This window comes from Pezoporus wallicus, unplaced genomic scaffold (genome assembly GCF_028554395.1).
Source record: "Pezoporus wallicus isolate ANWC-B61680 ecotype Strahan unplaced genomic scaffold, APGP_CSIRO_Pwel_v1 contig_447, whole genome shotgun sequence".
Taxonomy (NCBI): Eukaryota; Metazoa; Chordata; class Aves; order Psittaciformes; family Psittacidae; genus Pezoporus; species Pezoporus wallicus.
Genome location: NW_026636385.1, coordinates 900,157 through 914,723, shown reverse-complemented (window position 1 = coordinate 914,723; position 14,567 = coordinate 900,157). Strand labels below are relative to the sequence as shown.

The 14,567-nt window shown below is 38.1% G+C and overlaps 1 protein-coding gene across 1 annotated transcript in view; it reads left to right on the top strand.

Annotated features, from left to right (window-relative positions):
- Positions 1-13,380, top strand: part of CEP89 (centrosomal protein 89) — a 29,663-nt gene extending 16,283 nt beyond the window's left edge. Inside the window, exons 15-19 of the mRNA XM_057400209.1 lie at positions 776-943; positions 1,597-1,738; positions 4,416-4,505; positions 8,928-9,097; positions 12,993-13,380. Coding sequence (XP_057256192.1) covers positions 776-943; positions 1,597-1,738; positions 4,416-4,505; positions 8,928-9,097; positions 12,993-13,230 — 808 coding nt within the window. The 3' untranslated portion in view covers positions 13,231-13,380. The remainder of the gene's footprint in view (positions 1-775; positions 944-1,596; positions 1,739-4,415; positions 4,506-8,927; positions 9,098-12,992) is intronic.
- The last annotated feature ends 1,187 nt before the right edge of the window (positions 13,381-14,567 follow it).

The window sequence follows — 14,567 nt, the reverse complement described above, 5'->3', positions numbered from 1 at the left end:
TAGGAAAGTAACTTTAAAGTGTAAGGAGAGTACTTCAAAAAATACTGTTGTGGTTTTTATCGACAACTAAATTTACAGAAGGAAATCCTAGATCTGGAGACATCAATAGAAATGTTTCTACCATAACAGTACTTACTTCTGAATGTACCTTTTTCAAGAGTAGAAGAGGAGGCATTAAAAATACAGTTCTTGTCAAATCTATTTAGTTCCGTTAACACTATTATATAAAATGTTCTTCCATCTTTAGGAAAATGTCTGAAGGATCCTGAAATTCTAAACTAAAAATACTAAGTTTCTTTAGTCTTTACAATATGGAAATAACACAAAACAGTGCAATGCAAAAGTGCTGTCATGCAGCATGATCTGTGAAGTAATGTTTTTCTATAGACATCCTGTAAATTTGTTTGCTTTCAAAAGCAAACTGGTGGTACAACACCTTCATGGAAAGTTCACAGAACTTGTTTTTTGGCATTGCTGGTAATTTCTTTGGGAAAAATTAGGAAGAGAATACATCTGGACTATACAGGATATTTTCATAATTCTGTTTCAATTGCAGTCAGGATTAATTATTCTAATAATTCTGTTTGTATTATGTTTCATTCATTTTTTGATATCGTATGAGATTGTAATTCCTCTCTTTTGATGTCACCACTGAACATTAAACGTTCCCAGTGCATCTTTTTCATACCTTCAACATGGGTATCTTACTGTAACTTAGCTTTTTAGTGAAGCAGGTCTGTATAGGATGCCTGTTGTACATTGTTGGTATTTGCAGCCATTTACAACAGGAGCAGGAGAAAAAGCAGTGTGAGGTGGAAGATCTGATGGGAAAGATAGCATCACTGCAAGCTCAGAACAAGAAACTGCTTTTAGAGAAAAACAACGTCATGACTGGCAACAAGATCTTGGAAACTGAGATGCAAATGACACAAAAGACAAACAGGTCATACCACATTCTCTTTTTCTTATATATAAATAGTTGTATTTCTAAAGGCAGCAGCAGAAATACCTATAAAAACATTGTCTGACATCTCACCGTGTGTAATTTTTACCTGTTACAGAAGAAAACGTGTTTCCTAAACGTATCTTTGTCACATCTCGTTGTCCAGAAATTTCATAAGTTTTTTATACACACTTTTCTAATGCTAAATGCAAATTAAGAATGTATCTTTAATGCTAACAGTCAGCTATAGCAATTATCATTTATGTACTCACCTGAAAAAACAGGGTGTTACGTTATCTGCAGACCTTCTCGCACACCTGAGTCGTTCAGAGTTGGCTTCACAGTACTTCAAAAAGTAAAACTTTTCTTTTTCCTAATATTACTGTTATATTTTTTTTTAAATATGAGCTTGTAGCCTTTGCACAAGTTGTTTTTTTGAATCATTGTTACTGTTATTCACACAATATATTGTAAAGAAAAACAGCCCCAGAAATGGGAAATCATACTTTTGCATTACAGATATTTTAGCTGATATGTTTTTAACAGTATATTTGATTGAGACTTGTGCAAGTTAATTTGCACATGCAGTGTAAATTCTTTTTTATGCCATTATTAATTCCCAATCCTAAGATTTCCCTTTTTTATTTTTATAGACAATTGAAGAAAAAAGTAGATCTTTTGAAAGTGCACTTGGAGGAAGCAACAGAAAAAGAAGCTGCAGCTCATCTATATCTAACAAACCTTATTGGTTTGGTGGAGAAGATAACTCAGGAACGTGATCATCTTATTTTTTTGGTAATTACCTTTAATTAATGTTACTTGGTATTTCACACAGTTATCACCCTACTGGCACAAGTAATTGTTAATTTGAATTATTGAAAAAAGCTATAATTTCAGTTTAGGGATTTAGCTATTTAAATAGACTTTTGCGAACAGGATAGGGACAGCAAATGATTATTTTCTAGAAGACTGGTTAAAAACAACTACCCTAATTTCTGGAGATAACATAATTAAGCATTAGCATTAGTATCTGCAGTGGTATATATAAAGTTTAGAAGAGTTTTTAACCTGACTTTAGAAATTGGCTTCAGTTGTTGAAGCTACACGTTAGAAAAATAGCACACAACCATAAATTTTTAGTATGTATTTCCGAATCCAAGGTAAATTATCCTTGAAGTGATCTGTATGGACCTTCTACTGTGGATCCATGTGCGCATTATTACTCCTTTTTGGTGAGCGGTCATTTTGACAGACTGGTTGAGTTTTGGGACAGCTTGGAAATTGCTGGGCTTTTTAGAAGCAAACTGTTTCCTTTACAAGATCTTGGATACGGTTTCAATTTTACTTATTGGCACTCTGTCTTTAAATTGTTCTGGAAACCATTTCACAAAACTTTGTTAAAATAAAGCTTCTTTAGCTTCTGTTCAAGTAGTAGACAAAAGTTGTCATCAGTGTTGGGTAAAAAGATTCCGTAGTAGTTAATTCCTAATTCTATAAGAGGAACAACTCAAATCCTTGTCCACTGCTAAGTGGACTTTAGGGTTGTGAAACTAGGCACAATAAACATCTCCTAGGAATTAGGGGAACTGGTTCTTATCTGTAAGTCTCTGGTATATCTACCTTCAAATATTCGGCATACCACATGTGTGGAATGTCATTCGTGTGGTGTGCTTACTAATACCCTAGTAGATGTTCAGAATACTTTTAACAGTAAAAGCCTTTTTCAGGAGGAAATGTCTTAACATAACTTTGATAACCACATGACAGTGTAAACCCTGTCTCTGCCAGTGTGCAATATCTGACATCATAGTTTTCCCTTCTGAAACCTGCACCTGGAAGTACACACTAGAAAATCGTTTCCTGTACGTGCAGAGAGCTCACAGTAGGTCTGTGGAAAACAGCCCAAAACGGAGTCAACTACAACCAAAACTTTCCTTAGACAAGTGTAAACTGATTCAGTCTTGTCATACAAAACAGAATTCATTTCTTCCTCCAGGCTAACATTGTCCTGTGGGTATGATGATGATCCAAGTTTATTTGTCATCCATTATTTCTCCATCTTGTGGCTTAGAAACTAAACAGCACACAAGTCTTGGGGTTTTTTATGAATTCCCTGTGTCTGGGCTGACAGTGGAGATATTCTGATACAGACTTTTTCTACTGAAATAGTCTAGTATGAGTAAAACCTTTAAATACTCAGTTTACTTTGCTGCCTGGTAGAGCTGAATCAGAACAATCTGTTCCTACTTGTAATCACTGAACTTAAAATGTTCCTTGGCAAAAAGCTAGATGGCAGGTATCTTGTAGTCAGGTACTCTGATAATGTTGTCTAATAATAAGGCCTAGAAAAGAAACAAACACAAAATTTAACCAGAGCCAAACCCTAATTATTATGAAAACCCACTATTGGACATGATGTATGTTTTAAAATGTATTATCATTCCCCTCAAAATTCAGTAATTCCTTTTACACAGATTTATTCCAGAAGAACATGGAGAGCCAAAAGGATCCAGCACTTAATTACTCTGTATTCTTACTTAATAAGGATTGAAAAAAAAGAAGCAAATCGTAACTACATCCTCACAAAAATGAATGGATAATCTTAATTTTACTAGCTCCAGGAACAGTGACAGCCTACTGATAAATCCATTAAAACAGAGCAGCAACAAATATAATTAAATCAATTTTGGCAGCGCAACACAGATGAACTGTAATCCTGAGTTAGCAGCTGTCAAAATGGTACTTTATTATATTGTATGATTCAGCCGTCACACAGTAAATCAGAATGCCACTGACTGAGCAAGAAGCTCATGACTTCAGCAGTGCTGGTTAATTGTGACTTCTGTGAAAGGAGGTGTGTCTCTGGAGTGACATGGGTCATTCAAGGTGGTCAGACATTGCTGATTCAGTTGAAGTCTCTTACAGTTTTTAAATTGTTTAATTGTTTACAGTTTATGCAGATTTTGTTTGGATTACATTTTATATCTGAGAATGCAGTGCTTTTGAAATTATGGAAACGGTCATAAATAAGAAGCATTTGATAAGCCACATCAGGCATGCTCCTTGCATGAATCCCTGCCAATTGCAAGGGTTCTTTGGAGAGCAACCTACTAAATCTCACCCAAGGGCGAATTGAAGAATGGTGAATCTCAGGCATACAAATGGGATTCCTACATATCCATGTGTAGAAAATGCACAGGATTGGTTGGGTTTACATTATCAGTAGCTATAATCCTTTCAGAATAAACTGTTTCAAAGTCTTATTTTGTTAATAGAATAGTATTTGCAGTCAACTGACAATTTCTTAATTAGCCACTATTAGAATAATTTCCAAGGTTTTTTTTTTTTCATCTTTGTTTTTCAGACTGTTGAAGCGCAAAACAGAATAGCTTTGTCTTCCTTAGTGTATGTGTGTTTTCTGCCCTGTCTAAAATAATGATTATGTTTAGTTATGTGTACTACATCTTTGCAGGTCAAATGTTTGGAAAAAGAGAATCATGGTGTTCTCAACAAAATAGTACAAGGGAGTCTACGCTTGGGAAGATTGGAAGAAAAAGTTAAGGTAATCACTGACTCTAAGCTAAATGTTATGTAAAACATTTTGGATTATTTAATGAGAAAAGTCAGTAGCTAATCTGTGTCTGTTCTATGAAAGACTCATGGATTATTTTGTACAGAGTTCTTAAAAAGCAAAATAGATTATCATTATAGTTTTCACAAACATCTTTTTCTATTGTATTTGAACATCTGCACGTCATGTCATCACATTTACACCATTACCTGGAGAATTAGTAGTGGTTGTAAAAGTAATTAAAAACTCTTGCTTGTGTTTCATTTTTGCTCTGTCGTGTAACCCAGTTATCCTCTGCTACTTTTTGAGCCTGTACTAATGCTTCAACTTAAAACCCATTACAGTTAGATTTGGAAGAATGAAAAACATCTCTTGAGTCTGCAGTTATCATCAATACTTTCGTGTGGCCATAGTATAGGAGGTTTAGATACTCAGATGATACTCAAACATGTAGCCTCATTAGAGAATACATTATAAGTCACATTCACAGCTCTCCAAACAAACACAAATTGTAGTGTGTAGTTGTAGTGTAGTGTGAAATACATTTGAAACTTCTGGTTTCATATCTTTGGTGCTACCATAATGGCTTTTACTGTAAATTCAAGGAAGGAGAAGGATATCTGGTACATTTGTTTCCATATATAGAAAGTAATATATATTGCTTTAAAAAGCTGTTCTGTGCTAGGTCAAGTTTATGCAGTTTACCCTAAAGCAGAGAGTCCCTGTACCTTGCACTTTTCCAGTGAAGACTACACAGCTATTCCTGCATCGAAGTGTGCACTACTGTGTTAACACAGACCAACTCCTTCTGCGCTTCCCTTGTAAGGATCAACACATCCCATGAATTAAAACCAAAGAAAGTAAACCAAACTGTAGATGTTAAGACCTAAAGGTCTTTTCCAACCTAGCTGATTCTCTGATTCTATAATTCTAAAGTAAATTAACAAAAAATTCTGTGGGATTTGTTTTTCGTTGAGAAGTCTCAAACTGAATCAAGCTCTGATAGATTTGTAATCAAACACAGAATCACTGTGAAAGTCGTTAAAGCTAAGTAATTGTTATTGCTAAAATAAAACCCCAGACCACATTGCCATTTCTGTGCACAGCTTTATTAGATATTTTAAACTGTCTGTTCTTAAAATAGCAAATAAAAGTGATTCTTTTTATAAAAATCCACTTTCAGTTTCGGATGTAGCAATTACTATAAACAAACTTTACAAAGCTTTCACTGGGCAAAAAGTTGTAAATTATCAATACAACCATATGAAATTTAGAAAATAACAGTAGAGTATTATCAAACAGATGGAATACACATATTTGGAAAAATAGATAATTATTTTGCAGGATCTGTGTTAAAGAAACAAAACCTAGTTTTGTATTTTAATTCTGAAAACAAATTATGTTTATTTCTACCTTTATATAGTTCAGTTGATGTGAGAATTTTTCAGGCATATTGAATCATGAAAAATATTAAAGCACAAAAACTGTTCTTTAGTTGGCCCTTTAACATTCAACTGCAAGATTTTATTGTCATAATTCTTATTACTCAAAACTTTCTGAAAAATTGGATTGTACAGTGGAATATTTAATGTTTCTCTTTGACATCAGAACAAATTTGACTCAAATCTGAACTAGCTTGTAATGGGACTCTTGGTTTTTGTTTCTGACAATGTATTTGATAAAAGCAGGGTAAGGGTGTTATTGAATAACATTCAAATATCTGTTCTGTTGGCAGATATGAGATGGTGGTCTAATACAATTTTTTACTTCAGGATCAAATGATAGTAACCACCATCTTTGTAGTAAAAGAAACACAGAATAGTGCCATGTTGTCATTTTGCTCATATTCACACACAAGTTATTGGGCTTTAACAAAAATACATGTATATCATACTAGACACATTTTTATCTGTCAATAAAGGTTAAAGTTTGTGATTGTTTTATAGTTCAGTTAAAAATTTACCAGTGATAAAACACTGCATCTCAGGTTTGCGAAGAGCAGAGGCACTGGCAGAAGCCATATACAAGACGTACTGTTAGACTGGAGGGAACAACACTCACACGCACAAATCTTAGGCTCACTTTCTGAATCACTAGTACATAGATCCCAAGAGGGAGGGAACCAAAGCAGAGAAATCCAAGCAGTGATACCAGTATTCTGGGAGCGTGCTTGCGTAGCTTTGAAAAGAGATCTTGGTCCAGCTGATCCTGAGAACTTAGAGATATGACTCAGTGCCACGGTCAGCATAGTAATCTGAGGCAGAACTTTGACTGGGAGTCCCTGGGGAGTCTCTTTTTACCTCCATAATTGTAATTATGAAGCAGTTTGATGATCCTTGGGAAGAACTTGAGGATGCCAGGGTTTATTATGTTGAAACTATTTTTTTTACAGTCAGAATTCCATACTGGTTTGTCTTTTAGTATGAGCTTGAACTAATGTTTGTATCATCAGGATTCCTGTCTCATAGCAGCAAAAGGGACAGCTAACACAGGAAGATCTGTCTCCTACATGAATTATTTTAGTCAAACATCTAGCACAAGTTCTGGGAAGATGGTTCAAGATTTCAGGCTTGCACCTGTGAATAGTAAATCTCTGATAATGGATTTTGCACTCCAGTTCATCATCAGGCACCTTTTTCTTTCCTTCAGTGCAAACGTAATTCATCTTTAAATTAAACACCCTGTCAAAATGAGGTCAGATTATAACAAGTTGTTTCATGGATTCTGAATCTCTGTTTGATAGTAATTTTGTCAAACAAGGTTTTAGTAAAAATAGGTAGAAAACAACCTTTATACTGAAGATACCTCTCATCTAGCATCTTCCACTCTAACTCCCCTAATTTTCATGCAACTTCAACAAACAGGCTGCCCTTATTTTTTTCCTACCAGTATCTAGGCTTGGTCCATCTGGCAGGAAGGAGAGACAGTACTTACTAATTTGCAGTCTGTCCCTGGAGAAGATAGAAGTGAGGAAACCAACCATAAAACCCATATAGTCATTATTGCATTTAGGAGTTGATATGCTGTCAGCAGCAATCATGAGAGTCCTTGACGCATGGAACTTTATCATTTAACTTCAGTCATAAAATGCTTAAACCCGCATTTGAATCATCATGAGAGGTCCCTTCCAACTGAACTATTGTAGTTGAATTCAATATCATGACAGAACCAGTAAATTATTATGCATAGAGCAGCTTTTGTGTACCAAAAAAGAAAAAGGTTTAAATATATCCATTTTACTTTCTTCCCCCCTGCCCAGTGTTTTCAGTCTGAAAGGCTAGCATAGCAATTTCTTTTTTGATGGGGTGTTTTGTTGGCATTTTTGCCATACTTACTGTATCATCACAGGAGCTATGTCAGCTTCAGTACCAGCTGCTGCATCCATGATCTTTCCTCATCTTGGGTGCGTACTACATACTGGCAGTACCATGACATTGGGCAGACTACCCTCTGCAGCTCTGGAGGAAAATACTACCACTTCCAGCTACATGTTGTCACCCGCTTCCTTAAAATCGGCATCTCCACAAGTCTGTTAACTGCTACCTGCTTCACTTTAGAGAAAATTAACAAGACGTTGTCTTGAGCACGGTGGTAGCCTACTGTGAAAGTTCTCTAAGTGCCAGCAGTTGTGTCAGTGTGTCCAGAACCACCCCAACCCCGCCAGGCTCTCACAGCAAATAGGGAGCAGCCTGGGTACCCCTCACTTAGTGAAGTGCTGAAGTTCTGCTGAGATAGCTTACACATTTTAAATAGACATAGTTACAATCGTAGGAGCATGATCAGACTTACATCTATCCCTTATAGCTGAGGCAGAGTCCAGGTTAAAACACACACTTCCCAGTAGCTGGATGATCAATGACCACTAGGCAAAAAGTGGATTTCACCAGTACTATTGACCACTTTCTTTATCAGCCTTTTTATGTGTTAAAAGAGGAAGTTGTTTCTAGTTCTCTGTAACAGTGATAGGCACCTGCCCTGCATAGATAATGTCAGGTTCCAGGTCTGGAGCTGGAGGAGGCATTTACTGACAGAGTTGAAAGTTCAGCTTTTCTCTATGTATTGATAAATATGACTGCTGGACAATTAGTAAGCGACACATGCTATGCAATGTAGCTTTGCATCTTGGAAAACAAACCTTTTTTTTTTTCCCAGCTAATTCTTTTGACTCTCATGATGAACATGCAGCACTGTACACACTAGTTTATATGCAGAACAAACTGATTTTAACACCTTCAAATTAATGAATAGGTAACTAAAACCATAATGCAACCTTCTTCACATATTTAAGCAAGGCAGCACCAATGTAAAGATTAAACTGCTAATTACTATCCCTAGCTATTTCTTTTCTTGGTAGTAAGTTATTCTTATTTCTGCTATTAATCCTATTTTCCCTATTATCTTCAACTGTTACAGGTATATAAAAAGAAAGCAACTGGGAAGCTTGGAGATATCAGTCTTAAGATGATTGAACAGGAGAAAGAATTTGCTGGGAAGACTGCTTGGTACCAGCATGAAGTGAAGCAGCTTCAGCGTCTGCTGCAAGACAAGCAGGAAACCCTGGATGAAGTGCTGCAGCAGAAAAGGTAATCAGTCACAGGCAGGAGCAATCCAAGTAAATCTGATGTGTAAAAGGGGAGGCAATTACACACAGCTGCCAGCTCTTGCCTCATATGGTATTGTCTCTTAATTTCCAACTCTGAGACCTTTTGAAAGAGGGATGGATGACTATTACTGTTCTTCAGATTTCTTCTCAAAAAGACTAATAATCTGCACCTTGTCTTTGATTTGGGGTGTGTGTCTGTAAATCATGAAGGTGCATGTTAATTATCAATCTTCTACTAAAGGCTGAACACTTTCCCCTCCACACCCCTCAACAGCTTTCAGAATAGTAGGAAATTAAGGGAATACATGTGATGGGTTTCCTTACCTTACTGTTCTGTTAATAAGTGACTTAGATGGGCTATGTGCAGTATAAAAAGATAATTTAACAGATTGTACAAGATTATGACTGTCAGTGTTGAAATGTCCTTTTAATAGAGTCTTTTAAAGGCACATTTTCCTTCTGGCAGTGGAAAGATTCATATCACATTGACCTTATCAGCATACAGCAAAAAGTTTTTACAACTGAAGAGAGGTAAGTAAGCAGTCATTTGGCAAGTCATCTCAGCCTCTGTGAAATAATAGATCAAAGAATAGTAGAAAAACAGGGTTTGGTACCATCTACCTGATATCAGCAGAGTTTCTCTTGATTACTTTATACAGTGCTATTAAGCAGTGTGACAAAACAGTATTTTGACTATTCCACATTTATTTGGAAATACTTTATTTAGGATTTATCATTTATTGCATTTCATACCTCTGAGTTCAGGTTAACAGACAGTTAAAGAGGTTTTTTAGATGTAGCATAATTCAAAGTCCCAAAATATGGATCTTCAAAAGTTTACCTTTCTACCCCCAAAGTAGGTAAATGAGATGATGTAACACAGCAATGTCAAATAATTAATTACACTTTCCACACAGTATACTAAATTCCCTTTTCCCTCTTCAGGCTCAATTGACTTTTCTTCACTAAGCACACAAAATCAGTCCATTCCAATCCTAACCATTCTGTGAATTTGTGAATTGTTCTTTAGATAAAGAAAAGCTTTTAAAGCTTCTAAAGATACCCAAATTTTACTTTCCTAGAAGCTGCTCTGTAGAACCTTCTCAATAATTACAGCCTTTGCTAGAGAATATTGGAAATTCACAGCAACCTTTTGCCTACAGGAACTGATAAGAAGCCATTTTCTGTTCTTTGAGCAGCTGATAATGACATTTTAATTGTTTACAGAGTAATCTTCTGAGTGATCATTATCACATACCTTTCCTTAGCTGTATGGCATGTTTCAGATATGAACAAAGTTGTTAATGTGCTTCCAGGGGAGAAAACCAGGTTCATAAATGCTTCAGGTCTCTTTCAGAGGGCACTTACCCTAAGGTCACGGTGTGTTTCATAAGTCTTCTGCAGAGCAGCAGTACTAGGAGATCATTACAGCTGCTGTACTTTGGATGTTAAATGTCTGATTTATGAACTACTTTAGGCTGTACTCAGAAGAGGGCCAACGGTAGAAAATCTTCACAGCCATGCACAGGCAAAGGAGAGGAGCTGTCCTACCTGTGAGGTCACACATAAAATAGACTTAGTTACAATCGTAGGAGCTTTGGATGTTAATCTAAAATACAGATTGTTAATCTTTGTGTTAAGGATTATGTAAATAAACTGTTAGATGACAGATGAAAATGAGTTATTGTGCCAGCCCAAATAACATTTCTCACAGATTAAGGTTGGATGACTTCAGTGAGGGCAGAAAGCTCTTGTCTTTTGTAAAGAAGAATCTGCTTTAAAATCTACTTCTGTTGACTTTTTCATCTTCAAACACAGTGCAGCACTGGCATTTTGCTTACTCTCAAGCAAATACAAATCTTGCATTTTTTGGCCAGGTTTGGGATTGAGTGCAGTTTTTATTTTTACTCATTTTATAGAATCCCAGACTGGCTTGGGTTGGAAAAACTTTACAGCTCATCCAATTCCAACTGCCTGTCATGGGCACGGACACCTTCCACTAGAGCAGGTTGCTCCAAGACTCATCCAGCCTGGCCTTGGACACTGCCAGGGATGGGGCAGCCACAGCTTCTCTGGACAGCAGTGAACATCTATGAGAAACATTGGTGCTTTTTCCAAAAGACATCTGGAAACAGGACACATTTATAGCTGAGTATGTATCTGGTTCTACATGCCAAGTTTGTGTTTGAAGAGGTGAACCAGCTGCTATGGGCATGGTAACACTGGTTACCAGTAACAGGAGTCCCAGGGGTCACCTCTGGGGCTGTGATCTGTACAGGGTAATGTCACAGTAGTCATAGTCAAGGATGGCAGTGCTGTGCACAGCTGAGGGAATTTCTGGTGAGATACAGGAAGATGTAAGAGGAGGGAGGGGAGGGCTGTTCTCAGAAGAAACTTGAGTGTTGAGAAAACCATACCATCAGCAGCAGCACCCTGAAGGAGGAAAAAAACACCCAACACACATTACATAATTCACTCATTTATGCTTGGGTGGCAAGACAAACAGGCCCATAAAGTTATAATGCCTTAAAAGGCCTTGAGGTTTCCAGAGCTTGTATTTGGCCTCCACAAAGAGGCATTAGCTAAGCACCAAGGCGACCTTCTGATCAGACACTTCAGCCTTGGAGCAAAGAGATGCAGGACTCCTGGCAGAAGGGGCATGTGGTACAGACGAGCCCATCTTAGGAAGCAGAACCACAGCCCCACAGATACTGATGAGTCCTGGATTCAGTGGACAGCGACAGTCATGATATTTGGACCTTGCCTGTGCTGCTCTTTTACAAGGGTGTGTTGTGACAGGACAAGGGTGAATGGCTTTAAACTTACAGTGGGTAGATTTAGATTAGAGGTTACGAAGAAATTCTGCAACGTGATTGTGAGGCCCTGGCACAGGGTGCCCAGAGAAGCTGTGGCTGTCCCATCCCTGGCAGTGTTCAAGGCCAGGTTGGACAGGGCTTGTAGCAACCTGGTCTAGTGGAAGGTGTCCCTGCCCATGGCAGGGGATTGGAACTGGATGAGCTTTAAGGCCCCTTCCAACCCAAACCAGTCTGGGATTCTATGACTAAATCCAATTTACTTACTACATGGGTCCAGATCTTTTTTCCCATCCTCGCCTCTCTAGCATTACAATTAGCTTTTTTTAAAAAAAGGAATTTTCGTGGTTTAAACCCAGTCAGGTAACTTGTTCACTCACTCCCAGTGAGTGGTGCCGAGCTGACAACAATCGAGGTCCGTGTCCGTCTCCCCCACCCTGCACCGGGGCTCTCCCCTTCCCCGCTCCCGGAGGAACGGGGAGGAGGTCCGAGAGAGTGCAACACAAACGGGTTGAGACAAGAACAGTCCAGCAACAAATCACCACCGCTACTATCAGTTAAAACAATGATAAGGGAAAATAACAAGGGAAGAGAATACGATACCACCGGCCAAGAAAGCGAGTTCCACCCGGAAGCCCCTGTCCTTCCGGGTAACTCCCAGTTACCCCCCACCCCGGGCATGACGTGCTGTGGTATGGAATACCTCCCCGGCTAGCCCGGGTCAGGCGCCCCGTCTCTGCTTCCTCACAGCTTCCCCTCCTCCCTGGCAGAGCATGAGCCTCACAGAGTCCTTGGTCAGGGTAAACATCACTTAGCAACAACCGAAAACATTGGCTTCACCAACGCTGTTCTCAAACTAGAAGTCAAAACACAGCACTGCACCAGTTAACACAAAGGAAAAAACATGACTGCTACTGCTGAACCCAGGACAGGAATGAATTTCAATTATCATTTCAAATGTCACCTGCAGTTTATTATTTGTTTATCCACATATCAAAATTATGTACTGCTGGAAAGCACTTTTTAAATTAGTTTTTTTTTTTAATTTTGTTTATTTTTAAGGAAAACTGAAGGGGAACTTGAAGTCATTTGGGAATCCACATCCAAAGAAAACAGGAGAATGCGAGAACTCTTATATAAATCCCAGGGAAAGAACAACGTGTGGAGCACTGCCATAGCTCACGAGCCACATTTAGATGAAAGCTCTCAGAAGGACCTACTATATGGACATGATCTTAACTATTGTGATGTGAAACTTTCATCCACTACTAAAAGTGAAATTGAGCAAGAATTTCAGTGATAAGAGCAAAGATGCATTATGCATCTTAGCCAAGAAACAGAACACGGTGCTTGAAGCTGACTTTCAGCAACACAAGATGTAATGGAAGATCTGCCCTCTTCAAAATGATTGTATTTTCAACGTCATCGGAATAAAAACCTAGTATTATTACCCAGCTGTACCATCAGCAGTGTAGATTAAGCCTAAAATAGGACTTCAGCTTTTGAAGAAAAAGCTGTTCCTTGTTGAGTCAAAACGTGGCACAGCTTGGAGTCCACATAAAAGACACCCAGTTAACAAACTGGTAAGCTTGACCTTCAAGCACAGACACATACCTTGCCGCAAAACAAGCAAAGAGCAAGACAGCTTCTGATACAGTAAATAACGCATCTCTGTTATATATGTTTCAATTTAAAACACAAATTCCAATAAATTCTTCCCAAATCACCAAATAAAGGACACATGGAATATGACCAAAGTTGAAAAAAAAAAAATGTGTTGCATGTTCTCACTGTTGGTGATGAAGCATCTTTACTGCCTGCGTGGCAAGGAGTGTCGTGGCACACTCCTCTCCTCTGGGTTTAATTGCCCTTTTGAATAAGTCTTAAGTAAACTGCACAGGGAAAACCCAATCATACTGGTAAGTCCTTGGAAGCACAAGTGAGATTTTCAGAACTCTCTATATTGGTCTAACTGTTCTCCCACTGAAGAGGGAATGCCTGAGAATGACACCCCAGCCACATCAGCTGCCTCTTCCCCAGCTCCCCTTTTCGAGGAGTGTTCAATACCTGGGTCAAAGGACAGAGGACAGCACATCAGCACCAGCCCTCTACATGCAGAAATGCTACACTCACTTTGGCATTTGCATATCATTCAAACATTATGTTAAACTTTAAATGAGCTAAAGTTCATCGAATCCCTGGGAGATCCCACAGTGTTTCCACAGCATATGCAAGGAAACAGAGAAAACACAATGTCCCGTGAGTTAAAATGACCTTTTGTGGCTCAGGAGCACTCTCTGGTACACCAAGGAGAGCTGTTAACAGCTATGTGAAATACACATGTACAGATCATGTACTTGACATCCTTGGACAGTGAAATCCAGGAATTGTTTCAGATTAACAAAGGCAAACACATTTACAAGACCGTCAAGTGTCTTACAAACAGCATTAATGATTAGACAGGCGCTTCTCTCCAATGCCTTCTGACAGTTTGGAAACAAACTCTTACTTTCTCAAAGAACTGGTTTTCCCTTAAGTCTCTTTCAGATGACAGATGAAGTTCTGAATGTTCTTCATCTTACATTAAAATGCTTGTTTTTAGGATGTTTCTGTGTCCAAAAAGAACATGAAAATCAT